Source organism: Primulina eburnea, chromosome 13 (genome assembly GCF_022965805.1).
Source record: "Primulina eburnea isolate SZY01 chromosome 13, ASM2296580v1, whole genome shotgun sequence".
Classification (NCBI taxonomy): Eukaryota; Viridiplantae; Streptophyta; class Magnoliopsida; order Lamiales; family Gesneriaceae; genus Primulina; species Primulina eburnea.
The window spans coordinates 9923921-9946122 of record NC_133113.1 but is presented as its reverse complement, the minus strand read 5'-3'; the positions used below and the strand labels follow the sequence as shown (position 1 = coordinate 9946122).

General features: G+C 37.0%; 1 protein-coding gene across 1 annotated transcript; it reads right to left on the bottom strand.

The window, feature by feature from the left end:
• Positions 1-805: 805 nt before the first annotated feature.
• Positions 806-4859, bottom strand: LOC140810289 (uncharacterized). Its single transcript, XM_073168161.1, has 4 exons — positions 4823-4859; positions 4586-4671; positions 1122-1414; positions 806-1055 (listed from the first exon to the last, which is right to left on the bottom strand). Exons 1-4 carry the CDS (start codon positions 4857-4859, stop codon positions 806-808), a joined length of 666 nt encoding a protein of 221 aa, XP_073024262.1.
• Positions 4860-22202: the final 17343 nt, after the last annotated feature.

Below are 22202 nucleotides of genomic sequence, written 5' to 3'. Positions count from 1 at the left end.
TCCATGCCTAAAAGTCTTACTAACACTGACCTTTTCTGGAAGTCGATAAGGACTATGTTCTTCGTCAGCCAGTCCATTCTCAGAATGATATCGAATTCCGGCATCAGAAACACTATCAGATCGGCATATACCAGGTGGTCCTGCAGTTCTAGATCAATATCTCTGACCACGATGGTAGCTAACAATTCTTCCCCTGATGGGCTTGTCACTAAATAGCTCACGTCGAGTCCAATAGGCTTGACGTCTAGATGACTAGCGAACGTTTCTGAGATAAAGGAGTGAGTGGCTCCTGAGTCTATCAGGAATTTCGTGGATAATCTCTTTATGAAAATATTTCATGAGAGATGTTAGCACAACCCAAAACTTATACCCCCGAAATTATAACGTTAACCTCAAGCATAGTAGAAATTAATATCTCAAGTCGTTCAAAAATATCACTAGCACACCAATAATCCGAAATAAAATTCGAACATGCAAGACAAAAAATTAATCTGAATTAAATAAGTTAACAGTGTCGTGTTTAGGTTCGCCTCCTGGGCATGCATGGCGAACACTCTACCCTGAGTCGGCTGCCTCCACTATGGGCACTCCTTCAACATGTGGTCACTTGCCCCGCATTTGAAACACTTGTCTGACCTATATAAACATGGCCCCGAATGCTGGCGGTTGCACTTGGGCACACCGGGTGATCACCCGGCCTCTGTGGCGCCTTCTGCTGTGGCATAGGACCCTTGACCTTTGGCGGTCTCTAATATTGCTTCTTCCCTGGCTGCCCCTGGAACGGCCTCTTACACTGAGGTCGTTGTTACTGCTGTGGAGCCTGATAGGGCCTCTTGCCCTGCCTGTCAGCCTCAATATCCCTCTGATCATGTTCTGCCGCTAAGGCTTTTGACACGACAACCGTGTAGGTAGTAGGACCAGCAACTCGGACGTCACGGCGTAAGACCGGCCGCAACCCATCCATAAAATGCCTCAACTTTTCCCGAGCATCATTAGCTATTAGGGGTACAAAGTAACACCCCCTCTCAAACTTTCTCACAAACTCCGCTACGCTTCTGTCTCCATGTCGTAGCGCAATGAACTCTCTAGTAAACCTGGATCGTACTTCCTAATTGAAGTACTTGGAGAAGAACACCTCTTTGAATCCATTCAAGATCAAATTCTGCAGGTTAACTGCTAAAGATGCGCTCTCCCACCACTGTCTGGCATCCCCTGCTAGAAGGAATATGGCACACCTGACTCGGTCTGCATCCTGCAGCTCCATGAAGTCAAAAATCACTTCGATGGACTTAATCCATCCCTCTGCCACCATCGGGTCAGTCATCCCCACAAACTCCTTCGGATTCATCCTATACACTGCTTTTGGTCGGGGCCTAGCCCCTGCACCCACTGCTGTAGCCTGGTTCCCCGCAAACTGCGCGAAGAATTGCGTCATGCCTGCAAGCATCTGCGCCTGCATGTCTGGAGGTGGAGGTGGAGGTGGAGGATTGTCTCTCCCCTCCTCTCGAGGCTCTCTGATACATCCCTTGCTTCACAGTCAATCACACGTCTAGGAGACATTCTGTTCTAACCATTTACCCAACACGTAAACCCAATATGCATGAATATATTAACAACAACATAAGATGCACAAACTTTGAACTAAAAATGTGAACATGCTGAAATCATGACTCAATGCTTACTATGTAACATAATTCAAAACTTTAAAACTTACAGACTTGAGGTGTGACTTCATGAGCTTCTTGCAACTGGCAGTAGGCATAACCCTTTACAATAACACCGCTCTGATACCAACTGTAACGTACCGTAATTTTTGCTACTTAAAATTTGCGGAAAAATTAAAAAATTTATTAAATGAGTAGTCAAACTTCAAATTCGATAAAGTAAATCGTACGTCCCAAAAGTAGATGGAACAAAGATCTAAAAATAAAGTTTGACAAAAGTATTTGTTTAAAATCTCATAACCAGTAGCGTTCAGAGTATTTGACTTTTCACAAAAACTTAAAAACTTGGGCGGTCCTCGAGTCTAGCCTCTTGCTCAGTCCAAGCCATTTCCTTGGTCCCCGCCCCTAGTCTCCTCAACATCATCCTCACCTTCATCGATCAAGTCTAGTGAGTCTAAAGACTCAACACGTATAAACTGGCAGTAACGAGTAATACATAATAAAACCACATGCAACTTCAAAATAGAATGTACGTACTTGAAACTTGAACTTGAAATTAAACTTGAACATACATACATAACATAGACATGCCATAACGTGAAAACATTTCATAAACATGCTTGCATACTTGTACATATATAACTTCATCATTTTGTGTAGAGACATGTTTCAAAGCAAGTGACCCATAACATAATTCGCCTGATCAGACTAAACCACAGTACTGGGCTGACAGAGAAGATCCACTGTCACATACATGAGATCCACGTTCACGCTTTAACGGGTGGATTGATCCCCGTTCATGCTTTAACGCTTTCCAATCCTGATCTAAACTCGTTCATGATTTAAAGGGTGGATTAGTCTCAGGTCATGCTTTACTGCTTTCCATACACACTTGGTCACAAGACATTTAACATACCTCAAAAACTTGAAATATTTTTTTTGCACGTCGAACATACTTACTTTGCGTTAAGGGATTCGTTGGATTTTGCTTGGGGCCGCTGCTGCACATGCTAACATGAATTTCAACACTTAGCTTGCATAACTTAGACGTAGGTACTCGAGCTCACCACCGAAGTGCATAAATAGCTTATGACATTCTAGATCACTCGGGACTTGACCTCGTTTAATCATACTAATCATGATATCAAACCCAGAAACCAAATCTAAGATGACGTGCAAACATTTCCCAACCATAAAAGACACGAACTTACTATTTGGACTTGAAAAGAAGTGGGAAGCAAATACTCGGTCAGAAGGAGTGGCACTCGGGCGGTAAAACATTACCGCTCGGGCGCTGAGCTTAAAAATAAAAACTCTCGACAGAATGTGTGGCGCTCGGGCGCCGAGGGTACTGTACTCTGCGGTTGAGAAGCTTATTCTCTCCAAATTCACAGTGAACGGCGCCTCGAGACCCATCATAGGACACTATGATCCTGACTCGACTCCATAAAAATGTCCCAAACATTCCCAAAAAAGCGACGCACCACACGCAAATCATTACAACCCATAACTCAAATTTTGACACCAAAATAGTTTTCACGACTACTCGTTCTCCCAAATGCCTAACGACGCAAAACAAAACATCAATGAACATCCCAACATCATTAACAACGTACCTAACGCAACAGCGATCACCCGTCAATCCCCAACGAAGCCTGCAACCATAAAATTTCAAGAGCGCATCAATATCATAATTTTCAGAAAACACAGTTTGAGCAGTCCCACAAAAAACGTCATGACTCACTCAATTTTTATCCAAATATTTCGAATTTACTGTCAAATCGAAGGTATTGAAAAGTCCTACGATTTTTGTGTTAAAATGTTTCTCAGAATTACGACAAAAAAATAGCAGTTTTTAAATTGACAGAAAAAACGTTATTTGAGATCCAAAAATGGTTTCAAAAGTGATCCAAACATGATTGCTCAAATTTCTACATATCACATATGTATTTTCTCACATAAAAACATCGTAACACATAATATGACTAGATCGACGCAGGAAAAATAGAATATACATGCCTTTTGATATTTAAAACTTACGATACGGCAATACCGAAGCGGAGACAGAGCGAAGCTTGATCCAGGACGAACGTGGCACTATCTTCTTGCAATAAAAATCACCGAAAACTAGTTGGAAATTCAAATGGGAGTGGCGGCTGCTCTAAGGTGGAGGAACCCTAGGTTTTTGCTCTCCAAAATATAGAAGATCTGAAATAAAATGTGTAGGTGTGTGTTGTGTGTTTTGGTGTGTGTAAAAACGTGTAAGTGAGTGTGTGAAACATGTGTGTGTTTTAAATTAGGAGTAATTAGTGCTAATTTAACTAATTAAAATGCTAACAAAATTTAACTCACACTAATTTTTAACAACTCCTCAATTAAAAATAAATATACCTTAATTTTCTAAAATTCTGCTTTTTGCCAAATAGTAGGGGTGTCAATCGGGTGGAATGGGTCGGGTTGCGGGTCCCGCGAAATTTTATTTTATTTTTTCAACCCGACCCAACCCGAACCCGGAGCAACCCGAAAACCCCAACCCGAACACGAACCCGTATAACCCGACTCAACTCGTCTAACCCGCATAACCCGAATTTTATTAATTTTTTTAAAAAAATCAATGAAAAAATTCAAAAAAAATAAAAAAAATAATAATATTTTAATTTAAACACATAATAACAAAATTTTCGATTTAAATTTGAATGTTTAATCGTAGAAAATTAAAAGTATATTTACTAAATCAAATAAAAAATTATTAAAAAAAAATATATGCAAAATAAATATTAAATGATGAAAATTTATCATATAAATTTACAATAAATTTTGTTCAAACATACAATATATAAAAATATAGGTAATATTTTCAAAAAAAAAGTTCGAGGGTCAACCCGCGACCCAACCCGAAACCCGCCTAACATGGCACTAACCTGAATCCACCAAACCCCAACCCGAACCTGCTTTTTTTCTAGTTGGGTCGTGTCGGGTTGATGGGTCGTGTCGCATTTTGACACCCCTACAAAATAGAATGCACAAAGCCAACTTTGGATGTTTCAAAATTATAAACTCACTAATTACATAATTTAAGCTTTAAAATGCTAAATTAAATAAATTATTTAAAACCCCACATTCTCAACTTAAAATAAAATACCGTATTTTAAAATTACCAAACTCGTCGCCGGTCTCCTTCCCTCGATCCCGCATCGAATAATTGTCTGAAACATGAAACTCGAAAAACATATTAACGTGCATCACATAAATATAAATAATTTAAAAGAAAGCAAGTTTCACAAATTATGCATCACTAATCTCATTTAGAAACTTAATAAATGATTTAACAATTAAATAAATGCATGGGTTTTACGTGTACTGAATTTTGAGATGTACAATATCTATATGATAGTGTCGGCAAAGTGTCATCAACCTCCAAATCTCAACCAATCAATCATAGGGGCCACAAATGGCTATGCTTTTATAAACCACATAATCTCAAACATAGTATCATGCTCAAAACCTCAGAATCAAAATCCAATGATATAAAAATATCCCAGGATAATGTGCATGTCATGTGTCAATGTATGTATAAAATGATGTGTGTTAACAAAATATTTATTTTATACGTTGATTTACCAATCAATAATGTATGACACATTAAATCAATTAAGGCACATAGACATACATTTTCATTCAAATCAATCAATCATATATCAATTGATACGGATACATGCTGTATGTTACTCGGTCACAACATACTTTATTTCTGATTATCCAAACTTGATATCTTCGATGTTGGATGGAATCTACACAATTCCATGTATTTCTTTTTCAGTTTCTCATTCGATATTTCAAATATGTTTACTAGTTTATTTTCTATGATTCTTCAATCAGTTAAACTAAGTGGAAGTATAAGACTGGTCCAAAGAAGACCTCATTATTTAATTATTTTATGACTTAATATTATGTTATTCTAATTAATTTTACTACTTTAATTATTTGTTTCACCCCAATTCAAGTGTTACCGTCAAAATTCTCCATTAGCATTAACTTCATAAAATTGCAGTGTCATTATATAATTGATACTGGAGAATTATTTTATTTTACACGCATCGCTAAATGGACATTCTCATAAACATGAGTCTACACATCATAATTTAAAGTTTTAAACTTGAGAGAAACCCACTTATGACAAAGGCAAAAATTTGTGTGAGACGGTCTCACGGGTCGTATTTTGTGAGACGGATCTTTTATTTGGTTATGTTAAGAGTATTACTTTTTATTGTGAATATCGGTAGGATTGACCCGTCTCACAGATAAAGACTCATGAGACCGTCTCACAAGAGACCTACTATATGACATAAATTCTCAATTAAAGTAAGAAACCTTAGAACTCACCTCGAATACTTACTAGCTATGTCAAGAGTGAATATTATGCCGCTTGTTTTAGTGTAAAATTTACATCAAAAATAGATGTTGTGGTTGTAGATGACCTAATTAATAAAGGATATGAAGATTATGAGTCCCATCTGATTTTTCCCTATTTATCTGCTGCTTACAGTACTTTTCGAAAAAAAAAATGACATAGATACAAAATAAAATGGAATAAAACATGAGGCAGTGGCTGTGAGTCTATCTTAGATATCACTGCACATATACAAAATAAAATGACAAAAGCACCAATTTAACAAGAATCAAGGATTTGTACGTGTAGATTTCTCTTAAAATATCATTTTACACTTAAAAATTAATTGACTATTTGTTAAAAATTAATTAACTATTTTTTAAAATTTTTAATAGACTATTTCAAATTTAATTGGCTAACCAATTACAATTACATTATGAGTTGATTCACATTTCACAATTTATATAATTAACGTGAAACAAATCATGGGGTCTCACGAGACTCTCTTTCGAAATCGCAACAAAGAAAAACTTGGTGGTATCATCATGCTCTCGACAACTAACGATGGAGAGGAGAAGAAATCGGATATAGAAAGAAATAAAAAAAGAAATCCGACCCATATCGAAACTTATACTAAGTTTCTGCTCAAAAGAGAAGAAAATAATTAATTAATTAAATTTACGTCAACTTTACGATTGATAAAAGACCTGACAACTTTTAATAATGTGATGTGTACACTTAACTTTATTATTTTTGGGCACTGGAAAAAGACGTAGCCGCTGGTATTATACTATTTTTAGCAATTTATTCGTTATATATCATAATGTGTTACGTCAAGGCGTAGAAATAATCACAATTTTCTATGGACTAAACCAATTACGGTATATTATATTTTGTGACCGCAATTTCTATATTTTATATAAAAAAATAATTGAAGTACTCTTTATCTCACGTGAGTTTATAAAAAAAATTTGTTCAAGCTTTTAATAGACTTCAATAACAATTTGTACTTATTTGAGTTAACTATTTTTGTAAATATATCACGGATATGAAGTACAATTACGTTTATGTGGATTTGGGTCAGGGACGTGACAATATTTCAATCATATAAGGCATAGTTTGGTATAGATGATAGGATAAACATGTGATATATAATATAATGATACGTTAATGATAAATAAGATGTATGATACTATAATTAATGTTTGGTATGATTTTAATAAGAGTGATTGAATTTATATATTAGATTGTAATAACAAAATTAACCTTATCATAATAAATTTTATAATTTCAAAGTTGTTGATTGAGTTCATATTTCTTATCTGTTCATGCGCCGACAGTGCTTGCATGATTTATTTATTTTTACCTAATTTTATATATTATATAAATATGTTTTACAAAAGGAAACTTTAAATATTTGTAAAAAAAAAATCATTTATATAATTATCTCGAGTTCAAAACACTATTATTTTGATAATATATAAAAATAAATAAAAATATATGATAGGGTTTATGATTTTATATATTGAAGACAATTAAGTTATTTATGGTATTTTTTATCATTAAAATAAAATTATCACATCTTATAAAAAAAATATTGTGTGAAGATGGTTGGTCCTAGGCTCTAGCGAGGGCAAAAGGGAATATATTGTATGCTTCAATAACAAAAATTTCAAAAAGTGATAATGTAAGTTGGTAGAAATAGGATTTTTTGGTCCTCTTATAATTAATTAATAAAGTTTTGTTTTAGTACGATAATTGGTTTTATTTCTTTTTTTTTTTACGAAATCTCACATGACATCGACTCTGAATATAAGAATTTCGATGGAAAAAAAACCAAAAGTGAAAAAAAAAATCAATTTGTAATATATTCTATACGAACAATTTCTTTTTATTAATTAGAGTAATTTGGACATGGCCCAAATCTGCTAATGGGGTTGGCTAATTAACCTTAAACTTCATCTCAAGTCGTGATTTGTTCCAACATAAACTCAGATGTATATGGAGATCGAGAATTTTGACCATTAATTTTTCTTTTTTCTTCAATTATCGTTATTGATCTAACAAGTATATCATATAACGAACATGCGTATTGCAAAACATTCCTGAAACAAATATTAAATATGTTCAAATTAATTTTGAGCCCGTACGTATAATAATTGTGAAGGGAAACCAACTTGTACAATTTTGAGTTTTGGTCTACTAACTTTTCAAAATTTGGTTATGGTATGCTTAAATTTTAAATTTCGGTTATTTTGGTCCAATGATTGATAAAATGCAAAAAAAAAAAAAATGCTAACATGGTTAAAAAATATTGATATGGTATCGAAAATTGTTGGCTTATCAAATGTCACGACAACAATTAGACAAAATGACTGAAAATTTGTACCAAAACTAAACTTCGACAAAAAACGCAAAATTGGACAAGATAATGGACCAAAAAACAATTTTTCCTAATTGTGAATGTTAAGTTAAATTATACACACGCATATTGTTATCCAGAATTATGACTGACCCAACTCCTGAAAGCCCAAAAAACAAATATCTATGGAGATAAAGTGAACCCAATTCATTGAAAAAGAATGTGATGAAAAAAAACTGGGTTCCCAAAGAAGTGATATTTGATGAAAAACAATGGTGCCTAAGGTGAAGAACAAGAATCGTCTCCAAGAAGTCATAAATAAGTCTTGGATACCTTGTAATATGATTTTTGAAGCCAAAGAGAGAATAAAAATGTTTCAAGAAGAAGGGTAATCACTATTATAAGAAGAAGAAAACTGAAAGTTGGGGGAATACATGGTATAATAGAGGATCTATAGCCAAAAATTCGGTGAGCCGGTACTTTGGAGGAAGTTCGTTTTCTAAGGAATTGGATGATGGAAGAAGCGCGGACCAACAGAAACTCGAAAGGATGCTTTGAAAACACCATCCCCGATTAACCATGAAAAAGTTGAGATGGATATGAAAAAATGATGAAAATGTATTTGATTCCCAAAGAAATGATATTTAAGGTAAAAGACTCATGTTCAAAGTAAGAAAGAATTCGCTTAAAAAATAAATAAAAGAGTGTTGGTTGCCCATAGATAAGATGTTTAAAATGAATGATAGGTACATAAGAAGTTCAACCAGAGAGAATCATTTTAGTGGGTGTAAAGCACTTGAAAGATGAGGGAACACAAGGGGCAATACGGGATCCATGGACAAAAGGCCAAAGAATCAGAAATACCATCGAAGATCATCAACTATAAAACCATGGAGCCAAGAATATTCTAGGAGATCAAAGATTGAAAGATCGGGGATCATTGATTATGGTGGAGGACTACTGGCCTCAAATATAAGAAATTAACAAATCATTCTTCAAAGATCAAGAGAGTCAACTTAGGTCGAAGATTTTAGCTCAATATGGAATATCTCGACTGTAAGGCCCGAGAAATTTATCATGTTAATCCGAAATGATTTCTTGATTAATTGATGTAATTATGGGCGAAAGGAATTAGACCGGGAAAGATGAGAACAGACGCGAAATTTGTGCGAAGGAGATGCCATACGCGCACATGCGCGAGTTGGTGCGCACACATGCGCGGTTTTGGCAGAAGACTCCGCGTATATGCGCGGTGTGAGGGCGCGCATGTGCGCGAGGTGTCCAGTAGCCTAGGGGAGTGCTCGGCGCATATGCGCGACGTGAACGGGCGCATATGCGCGAGCAGGGCAGAGAAGTTGGCGCACATGCTCGGCGTGAATGCGCGTATATGCGCGAGTTGCATTGCACGAGACAGTAGGTCTCGCACATATGCGCGACGATGGGGCGCGCATATGCGCGAGCTGTCGTGACGAAGACGCGCCGAGAATTTTTGTGTCTCGCGCATATGCGCCGTTGTTGGTCGCGCATATGCGCGAGACGTGCAGAACATGCTTGTAGCCACCTGCCCTTGTATGCGACGTGTGTGTATATATATAAGCAACGTCCATTACTCAGAATCAAGAAAAGAGTAGCCGAGGAAAGCTCAGGTTCTGATCTACGATCTGGTCATCTGGTTTGTAATCCGAGCACAGCACCGTGTTCCTAGCGACGACAGCTACAACGGGACATAAGTTTCATTGAGTTCTGATATCGTTTGAAATTATGATATTGTCAGAATTGAATATGAATCATATATGGTGTTTCTGATACAGTGGACATCGTATATTTGAAGTCGATTAAAGAATAGCCTGTTTATGTAATTGTTATGATTTTCAGAGTTGATTTGATTGAGATTCGATATCAGATTTGCATTATCGTTGAAATTATGAGTTATATCAATAGTTATTATGAGTTCTGGTATTATTTCTATGATGTTGGAATTGACGGGGTTACGCAGACTGTACTGTTATGCCGTCGAAACATCTGTGGGTTGATATTGATCAGATTCAGTAGTGACTTCGATTATATCGTGATATCGTCGATATGGATTAGATTGTGTCTTGATTCGATAGTGATCAGATTATGTTTTGATTTGTGTATTGATCAGAACAGGCTTTGAGTTAAGCGGTATATTGACACGGTCTATTTGATACTGTTATTTCAGATTTGATATGGACAGACTTGACTTCGATACTTCGACTTCGTCAGACTGTGAAGATAAATGTATAAATTAATGTTGAGTTGGGATTGCACAACTCGAGTGATGTTTGACTCGAGTTTCCCTAAATCACATACCTTACTTTATTGCATTGATATTTGCATTGATTTGATTGATGTACTTGTTTTCTTGAATTATAGATAGCAAGTACTAGACGAATAATCTTGTGACAGAAGTACCTGATAGTGGTGGGATCGCCACGGGCACATTGCACGATGTCATAAGATGGTATAGGAATCTTGGGACAGATGTGCCTGATAGTGGAGGGATCGCCACGGGCACATTGAACTTTGTCACAAGATAGGATATTGGTGAAAATGCCAAAAGTCTGTGACGGTTAGGTCAGGACACCGGACGTTTGGCTATATCGGAGTGGATAGAACTGGGGTCTTTTCTATTACTCGTATTCGTATGGAAAGAGCCAAAGTCCGTGAATAAGAACATACCACCACCCCGATCGGGAGTGTAGGTAGGTGTATGTTCTTATTCCGAACGGGATCCCTAGATTAGGACTGAGTCGAGTCTGAGTCTGAGAATCACGAAGAGTGATTCATTGCTTGATATTGAATTATGTTCCTGATAATGATACATGTTTAGAATATGATTTATTCTTGATAGTGATTCATGTTTAAGAATATAATACATGTGAGGAATATTTGATTTATGTTTCTGATTTTTATACATGTTAGGAATACCTGTTATATGCTTTATATTATTTTTATAATTGCATGTATACATGGTTTATACTGAGAATATAATTCTCACCGGAGTTATCTGGCTGTTGTCTTGTTTGTATGTGTGCATGACAACAGGTGGGACATGATAAGGGACAAGAAGAGAACGAGGCGGGATTAGATAGCATGGAGATCCGGGCTCAGAAATGGACTAGGATTCAGTACTTGATCTATAGTAATTGAAATCTAGTTTAATAGGAATGTATTAAATACTAGACTGGTACTTTAACTGTAATATGTAAATTAAATGGATTTACATTACGTTTTCGATGTGTATGTTTAAAAAAAAAATTTATGTCTTACATTACTTAATTGTTTCATTTGATATTAAAAACGATTAAAGAAATGATTAGCGTCCGGGTCCCCACATCGAAGATATAGGTTGGGGGATCAGAAGCATCTTCAAGTAAATACTCAAGAGATTACCGATCATCTCACTCAAAAGATCAATTCAAGGGCCATGTAAAAATAATAATGGCGGCTGGAAAACTTCCATAAATGTCAACTTTCACCTCCTGAAATTCAACATATATTTTTCGAATAAGGTAAAACAATTGAAGAAGGAAGGTAAAAAATTAAAGTTATTGGGTGAAAGGATGATGATGAGGAACTGATACTTGAGGGAAATGTTCATGAAGCATAATACAGTTTCCAAAAGAAGTAATGAAGTTGCAGTCAAAAGATCTATACATGGCTTGTACTCATTGTTAGAGTAGGTGCCCGTCGAGCCAACTGTTGGCCGAGTGTTCACAATGAAACTCTATGTATAAGCAATCTTTATTTTAATAATATTTGAAATTATTATTTTGGCAAATCTTTATCTGTATACCCATGCTAGTTGCATAGATAAAGACCTTGAATATTCAAATAGTAGAAAGAATATGAGATGCTCATATGATGAGTATCATGAAACTCATATTTGGAATACTGTATATTCTAAACGGTTCTTAGTCGATTCAGCCGCCACTAAGAAGGATATAAGTCGCTCGAGTTAGAGACTAGTATATGCGATGTGAGTGCCATGTTTCATTGGTAGGGGACATTGTGATGTCCGAGCATGCAGATAGGTGCTCCTGGTAGAGTGCACTGAACAACCCTCCATAAAGGACTTTCCAAGTGGTTCTCACTTATCGAGTGAAAACGTCCTAGTTTATGGTTGTACACCATTAGTCCTTATGACCCGGGACAACATTGAGACTCTATGTGCTAGAATTACACTTTGACTTGTTTACCGACTCTCATGGGGTCATCAGGTGGCAAGGTTGGGTGTTCTGTCGAAACATATAGGAGTCGATGCATTGTAGTCGGGGATTCACCGCTTACCTTCGGGTATGGATATCCTATGTGTTATCATTTGTATGTAGGTTGAAATCTCTGATCAGAGTATGGTGGTAATTATGAAAGGGGTTTCATAGATTACACCATCGATGCAACTACGACATGACACATAGTATCGATTCATTGACAACTCTCGAAAAACCAATGGTTGTCGAATCGGTCGGGATATATGAGTTGAAGGGACCGTACTGTACGCTAACCATAATTGAATGGTTCTTGCAGACACTATCATTTGATACCTAGGGAATCATGTAAGCGATGCAGCTAGGCGTTTAACATGATTGGTTGGGTACTATCAGACTTGAGTTCTGACGTTCTTGTTATCAAGATGTTGATAAGTAAGAATGGAGCAATTGGGGTATGCTCATATAAGGACATGTTTAGTCCGAATCACATAGAGATGTGAACCCACGGCTAGTTGTATCAGTGAACCATTGAGGGCCACACAAGTACTAGCTTTCTAGATCCCGTTGAGAAGTAAAAATAGTTCAATGTGTTGAACGGCTTATAAAGGAGTTTATAAGCGTAAGGAAAATTAGAAGTATGACTTCTATAAAAGAGAAACTAGTTCAATGTGTTGAACGACTTATAAATGAGTTTATAAGACTAAAGAAAAATAGAAGTATGACTTCTATGAGAGAAATGTAAATTTTAATTTATGGAAGTGTTCCTAAATTAAAAGTTGGCCAAGTGAATAATGTATTTGAAAATTGTGATTTTCATAAACATTATTATGGACTTAATTAAATTAATTCAAGTGTTGAATTAATTAAACACTAGTGGACCTAGTAGAGTCCAAATAATTAAATTAATTCAAGTGTTGAATTAATTAAATCATATTGAGTCTTGTAGAGCTCAATTTAAAATTAATTATTTAACTAGTGGGACTTGGGTAAATTCAAGTAATGTTTAATTAGTTTCAAATATGTTTGAGATAATTAAATTTAGTTCATGGTTTTTAATTTGTTAAAAACCATATAATATATATGCATGCATGGGAGGTGAAGGGTTGGGAGACAACTTTTTCTATTACCAAGGCTTGGCATGCAACTTTTTTACTTTAACTTTTCCCACAACCAAAAAAATGTCTCTCCTTCTCTCCTAGCATGAATAGTGACCGAAAATACTATTCATCCTCTCCAATTTTTTTTGTTCTTCAATTGTTGAAGAAACACTACACTTCTCAAAGAAAAATGCTCTAATTTTTCTAGTGCAAAATTAGAGTGGTTCTAGCTAGTTGGTGGTGGGCCTAATTTTGAAGGAAAGATTCAAGAACAAGGAGAGCTTGTAGATAGTTTCTACCATTGAAGAGCTAAGGTGTTTACACCTTAGTTGGAGCCATACATCAATCCTTGTGATTGATAGGTACATTTCTTAACACACTATGAATGTCATTTTGTGTTTTATTGTATTTGTTACACAATTTCATGGGGGTGGCCGAAATTTCTCTTTTATAATTCGTTTTTTTTAAATTCCGTTGCGCTTCCGGTCACCGTAACCGATCCCCTTTCACTCATGTGGAAGATCAAAGTTGTCCGTGTATTTAAGGTAAGTTTTCTTTGAGCCTTAAGATGATTTTGAATTTAATAGGATTATATTCTTGGATTTTTTGCTCTGGATGCTGTAGTTTTTTGGTGAGTGTAAAGACAAATCCTTCATTCTCTGTTGATTTCATTGTGAAATCTTCGAAATGTTTAGAATAGAAATTCACGACTGAGTTCAGTCTGTAAAATCTTCGAAATCTGAAATCTTCGAAATGTTTAGAATAGAAATTCACGACTGAGTCCAGTCTGTGAAATCTTTGAAATTTTTAGAATAGAAATTCACGACTGAATTCAGTCTTATGCATCCCTTGTGTTTGCTTCAGTTTGGTTGTGTTGTCTTTATAAGCCTTCAGATATTCACATGAAATTCTGGTTAATGGACAATTACCAGTCTGAAATTTTAATATCCATTTATCTTAGCCATCCATTCTATATGATGTCTTGTGGAAAGTAGGTTGTGCAACGATTTTTATTAGTTTTTATATATTTTGTTTATAACGTGTATGAAAGAATTCTGCATGGATGTGTAGAATAGGTTTATAAGTAATTCTTTGTAAATAATAGTGAAACACTTGTGAATAAATAAAAATGATTATTCGTCGATTTTCTGTAGTTTACTATATTCTTTGGGGAGTTGTTTTGGTTTTTTTGACCAAGTTAATAGTAAAGTAACATCAGTTTTTGCACACCTTGATGATTTGGTGAATGTTGTTAGAAATGTGTTGTTCAACTGTTTGTTTGTAAGAAAAATCAGGTAGTTTGTAACAAGTATTGATGACATGTTTGTATATAATGTTGAAGAAAACAGGCTTGTTAGTCATTTTTTTAGTTTTTAAGAAAATTTGAGTAGAATTTTTACTGCAAATATGACTTGCCAAAAATACAAGTACATATAGACAAATCTCAAACAACATGTATAATGTTAATAACATGTTTCCAAGAACAATGTTAGTGTAGAACCCGAAAAATCAGATTACGTATAAGTCATGCATAATTTTTAGTATTTAAATTAAAAATGAATTTTATGAATATATGAAGTGTTTTATTTATTTTAAAAGTAGATGTTTAGTTTTAGCTTTTCAGGATAAATACGAGATGCCGGACCGAAGTTTGGAGATTTGAGATAAGATTAATAATAAGAAAATATTCCTAAATTTATTTTAAGACAAGGAATAATTTAATTTAAGAAATAGAAGGTTGTAAAATTTATCTAATTAATTAGAGCTAAGTTGGTAAATAAGTTCTTTAGGTTAATATTTAATTAAAGCTTAAAGTAAAATGTGTAAACCAGGGAGGATGAATTAATCTAAGTATAATATATTCAAGAAATTAATCATATCATTTGAATATTTAAATTTGAGTTCATGAATGCCATGCAAGATTCTAAACTAAATTAATTTGTTAATGCATTAAAATATATATAATAGAGGTTTAAAATCTTAAACAATTAAAATGCAAGATTTAAACCATATCATACCATGCAAAAATTAAGAAGAAATCGGTCAACACTTTAAAAAAATTCAAATGTGTAGCAAACCCCATTCAAATCATCACTAAATGGTTTTTATAGTGTATTCATTTCCCACTTTTAAACTCGATAATTATGGGTAATACATGCACCATAATTCTTCAAAACTCCTCAACCTGTTATGCTAACAAATCAACGTGTAGATGCAGCAATAATAAGAATAAAAAACAACGACAGCAAGGGAATGGAAAGCAATTCAAATTCCATTCAACTTCTTGACTTGTAACCCCCAACTTAATGTATATTATGACACCTTTAACACCTCCTATAACACTCGTATTCAGTGTCTAGCAAACCCACACTCTCACCTTCAAAAACATCAGAACAATAGCAGCTTAGAATCGAGATACACCACCAGAAACAAGAAAGAAATCCAACTCCGACTCCGCCGCTCGTATTCGTCGTATTGATTTGTTTTTTTTGCAAAACAAATCCCAGGAATGTATATTTTATTTCTTTGCTCTTCAAACAAGTCCTATAGATATTTTTAAACCAATATATAATCATTATTCATGCAACATCATGAAATGGACAGCAACTTTGCAACAAAAAAAAATTTCTGTGCATGCCTCTCGGTTGATGCTCATGTTTCACGTTTGAAGTGTTTTGTTGGTTTCATGGGTTGCCTCGGTTTCAGGCACTCAAGGCTGCTTCTAGGCATAATTTAGAATGTGTGAGGATGTTGTTGGTTCATTGGTTTGAGTCCATACATTTCAAACAAGAGCATGACAACAACTATTTTCCATAAGCTGCAGAAATGGGTCACGATTTTTGTCATTGAGTGGTTAAGGTGTGTGTTCGAATCTTGGCTGTCCTAGAGACTGTAGCCATGGTTATAACCATCCCTTATCATGTCTAGGACATGACCAAATCACCCTTTCAAGGTTTGGTTCACGGCTTCATCAGATTTTTACACTTACATGGCAAATGTCCCTCGGTTTTGAAATTTCTGAAATCTGTAGGAGGCAGCTTCGGTTTTGGAGTGTTGTGTGGTTTGTGGTTGGCGTCTAGCCCATAGCCATGGTTCATACAACACTCCATCATGTCTAGATCGAGTCATGGTCGATCAAATGGCCAATGGAACGACCCAAGACAGTAAAACAAGTCAATACATCACACTACACAGAAAGTGGCGTTCTCGATTTGTAGCTGTGATTGTCCCCTCGGTGTTTTCTTGGGTTGTGGTTGGCTTTTAGCCCGTAGCCATGGTCCAAGCCATGCCTTAGAATGTTTGTAAGAGTCTTTGGTCGGTGGTTCAAGCCAATGGTCATTAAATTTCAGATTTTACACCACAAACACACAAGTTGCTACTGCTGTATTTTGACAGCAACTTTCAGTTTCGGTTTTGGTGCTTGTTTGAGTTCTTGGTTGGCTTTTAGCCCATGGTCTTGGACTGGACAGTACCTTAATGAGTTAAGAAAGTCATGTTTTTGGCCGTTTGTGATTCGGTTGAGTTTAGAGGTCGTACGAGAATTTACGGTGCAATGTGCCAAAATGACTCTAGAAAGAGTGTTTTATGTTTTTGGATTCCATTCACCAATTTTCGTGTACAGCTATCCTCATGGTTATTTTTCAGTATCTTAGGGGTATTTTAATCATGATTAAACTTCTGTTTAATGTTGGTTTGATTTGGTATGGAGCCATGATCTAAAATCAAGTTATTGGTTCTAATCATCTCGTTTTTGGTTCTATTGTTAAGTTTTGGTCAAGATAAGAATATTTGCATGTGTCACATATTAGAATTAGGTTGCAGCAATCCTGGGAGCGATCCAACTCATCTGGTAAAAATAAGATTATAATTATATTACGTGCATAAAAATATAAAATGTTTATTTTTGAGATATATGCGACATGTCTTGTGGCCACCTTACGTTATGGGTTTGGAAGTCGGCAGGTGCAACCGAGGACCTCTCCACCCGGTGACTTACGACGGGTTTACGATTATGAATGGGTACGGATATCCAGTCCAAGGGCTGTGGTGATCTCTACCGCCCAGTATACTGTGGTTTAGTCTGATCAGGCGCTCATGTTATGTTATGGGCCACTTGCTTAGAAACATTATCTCTACCAGAAAATTATGATATGATATGACAGAGATCTATTGAGAAAAGTTTTTACGTATGATTTTCAGATATGCACGTAGTTATAATTATTCATGATACGATTTTCACCATGCGTTTTACGATACCATATTTTTACGTTGCATGCGATTTTATGGTATATTTACTTGTTATTCACGATATATACATGTTGAGTCTTTAGACTCACTAGACTTGTTTGTTGTAGGTATTGATGAGGTCGAGACTGCGGGCGGAGACCAGTGAGCTATTTTGGGGCAACAGTAGTAAACCCGAGGAGCTCATGTTTTAGTTTATGCACCTTTTAGCGTTCAAACTAAATTTTATTATGTTGGATTATTTAAAGTTGTTGGTGGAAATACAATGTTGACTTCCGCTGTAATTTTAAAGTTAAAATTATTTACATTTTTATTTTATAAATGATGCAAGATAATTATTTATTTGGAAATTTTTTTAATAATTCCGCTAAAATATGAATACGAAATACGTGCCTTTACAGTTGGTATCAGAGCCAATGATCTTGTCAAGGGTTGTACTACTACTGCTCTCGAGAATCTCATGAAGTCACGTCTTCGGTCTGTAAGTTTTACGATTACGCATTTCGTTTAAAGCATGAAATATTTTATGTCAATATTACGATTATGCAGTATTTATTTAAATTTAAAGAAAATAGTGGAGTTATGCATGTTGGTTACGTATGAGTTATAATTATGGAACAGCATGTCTCCTAGACGCATTACTGATCGCACGGGAGGTGATGAGCATCGTCATGAGAACGAGGAGAGAGATTTACCACCACCCCCTCCACCAGACATGAATGCCCAGATGCTAGCTGGGATGACTCAGTTCTTCGCACAGTTTGCGGGGAACAATGCAGTGGAAGCCAGACAGACGGGGCCGGAAGCTATCTATGAGCGGTTCAGGAAGATGCGACCGAAGGAGTTCTTAGGGACGTTAGATCCTATGGCTGCCGAGGGCTGGATTAAGTCCCTTGAGGTTATTTTCAGTTCATGGGGCTCGAAGATGGAGATAGGGTTCGTTGTGCGACTTATCTGTTTGGAGGAGACGTTCGCTTGTGGTGGGAAAAAGCATCCGTAGCTTTGGATTTGGCTACTTTGAGATGGACGCGTTTCACAGAGGTATTCTACTCTAAATATTTTACCAAAGAGGTGCGTTCCAGGTTGACCACAGAGTTCATGACCCTGAGGCAGGGAGACTTGACTGTTACGGAGTTCATCCGTAAGTTCGAGAGGGGATGCCATTTTGTACCCCTAATTGCTAATGATGCTAGAGCCAAATTGAGGCATTTTCTGAATGGTCTGCGGCCGATATTACGCCGTTGATGTTAGGGTGGCTGGCCCTACTACCTATAATGTTGCTGTTTCCAGAGCTCTAGTGGCAGAGCAAGACCAGAATGATATTGAGCGCGATCGCCAGGGTAAAAGACCATTTTAGGCACCACACCGTCCTCCTCAGCAGCAGCACCAGAATAAGAGACCTTTCCACGGTCCACCTAGGATCAGAGGGCAGCAGCAGCAACAGCAGGGACGAGCAGTCCCGAGGATAGTGGAGTATCCAGTCTGTGCCAAGTTCTCACGTCGTCATGCTGGGACTTGTATGTGTGGTTCGGAAAAGTGTTACAAATGTGATAGTACCGACCACATATTGAATAATTGCCCTCAGAAGAATCTGCCTACCCAAGGCAGAGTTTTTGCTCTCCATGCTGCGGAGACTAACCCGGAGACGATGCTCATGAGAGGTATCCTAAATCTTTAAATTTCATTTGAAGTTTAATGTTTTGGGTTAAGATTTTGAACTTAGAATTTATGATAGGATTGCATGTTCTAATCAGTGTTAGCTATGGGAATTTAGGTTAAAAGAACTTTGACCTTTGCATGTCTATAAGCATAGATCTTGTAAAACTATTGGGTTTAGCATGATATTCCAATCTTGCAGGGAGAATCTTTATAGCCGATTCAGCTACAAAAACCTTGATAGATTCAGGGGCTACTCATTCATTCATTTCAGAAACCATTGCAAATTCTCTCAAGATCAAGATAATTGGAATAGACATAGCGTATTCACTAGCATTGCCTTTTGGAGAGGAAATGACAGCTACTAATGTGATCCGAGATATAGACCTTGAACTTTATGGTAATCTTGTGTATGCGGATCTTATCGTTCTGCCGATGCTAGAATTTGATCTCATTCTGGGGATGGACGGGCTATTGAGGAACAAAGTTTTGATTGATTTCCAGCGGAGATCTGTTCTAGTCCGACCGCCTGGGATGGAACAATTCTTATTCGAACCAGACATGTATTTTAATTTACCGCGTATAATACCTTATGTCCAGGCTAGGAAACTCATGCATCGAGGGTGCCAAGCATTTTTAGCTACTCTTGTATCTGTTCCCGAGACGCCCAAACATTCAGCATCCGATGTTCCAATTGTCCGAGATTTTCTGGACGTTTTTCCTGATGACGTCACTGGTTTGCCACAGGTGCGAGAGGTGGAATTTTCTATCGAGCTTATGCCAGGTACCTCACCGATTTCAAAAGCACCGTATCTATTAGCACCGACAGAGATGGCAGAACTCAAGAAGAAGATTCAGGAACTTCTTGACAAGGAATTCATTCGCCCGAGTTTTTCGCCATGGGGAGCGCCAGTCTTATTTGTGAAGAAGAAGGATGGCTCGATGAGCCTCTGCATTGATTACCGGGAGTTAAACAGAGTTACAGTGAAGAGAAAATACCCACTTCCAAGGACTGAAGATTTATTTGATCAGTTGCAGGGAGCTTCCCTATTCTCTAAGATTGATATGCGTTCTGGGTATCATCAGCTACGGGTGAAAGACGCCGATGTTCTCAAGACTGTTTTTAGGACTCGGTATGGCCACTTCGAGTTTCTTGTGATGTCGTTCGGTTTGACGAATGCGCCAGCGATTTTCATGGATCTCATGAATCGCGTATTTCAGCCGTATCTTGATCAGTTCGTGATAGTATTCATAGACGACATTCTTGTCTACTCAAAGAATCAAGAGGATCACATCAGACATCTGACCACAGTATTGCAGACCTTACAAAAGCACAAGCTATTCGCGAAGTTCAGCAAGTGCGAGTTCTGGTTAGAGAAAGTGGCGTTCTTAGGCCACGTCGTTTCTAGCAGCGATATTGAGGTTGACCCGACGAAAGTTGCAGCAGTCAGAGATTGGGTTGTGCCGCAAAATGCGTCAGAGATCTGTAGTTTCCTTGGGCTAGCTGGATACTATCGGAATTTTATTCAGGGATTCTCCTCCATCGCAGTTCCACTCACGTCATTGACGAAGAAGAATGTTAAGTATGTGTGGAGCGAGGAATGTCAGAAGAGATTCGATACATCGAAGCAAGCTCTTATTTCAGCGCCACTATTGGCCATGCCTTCAGGGCCAGGAGATTTTGTTCTGTACACCGATGCTTCAAAACTCGGGTTAGGCGCAGTATTGATGCAGCATGGGAAGGTGATAGCATATGCTTCTCGTCAGTTGGAGATTCATGAGAAGAATTATCCTACCCATGATCTAGAGTTGGCAGCCGTAGTATTTGCATTGAAGATTTGGAGGCATTATTTGTACGGAGAGAAGTGCCTGATCTTTATCGACCACAAAAGTCTCAAATACTTCTTTACACAGAAAGAGTTGAATATGCGGCAGAGGCCTTGGTTGGAGCTAGTGAAGGATTATGACTGTGACATTAGCTATCATCCTGGTAAAGCTAATGTAGTCGCGGATGCGTTGAGCAAGAAAGTCGCAGTGATGGCTCATTTGGTGATTTCGAGACCTCTTCAGTTTGAAATGCAGAGGTTTGATCTAGAGACATATCTTCGAGGTAGAGTTCCTCATCTATCTACTTTGACGATTCAGTATTCTCTTCTAGACTGTATTCGCAGTGGACAGCTAGTAGACGAGCAGTTGGCAAAGTGGAGGAAGAGAGATGAGGCTAAGGGCAGTATCTTGTATACACTTAGAGATGGTATTGTGAGATATCGAGACAGAATGTGGGTTCCAAGCGGCGATTCTATTCGAGAGGATATCTTATCTGAGGCCCATATGTCGTCATACTCTATTCATCCTGGGAGTACGAAGATGTACAAAGACCTGCAGTTATTATATTGGTGGCCGGGAATGAAGAGGGATATCAGACGATTTGTATCCGAGTGTCTGACGTGTCAGCTAGTGAAAGCGGAACATCAGAGACCAGCAGGTATGCTTAAGCATCTTCCTATTCCAGAATGGAAGTGGGAGAATGTCACCATGGACTTCGTTGTCGGT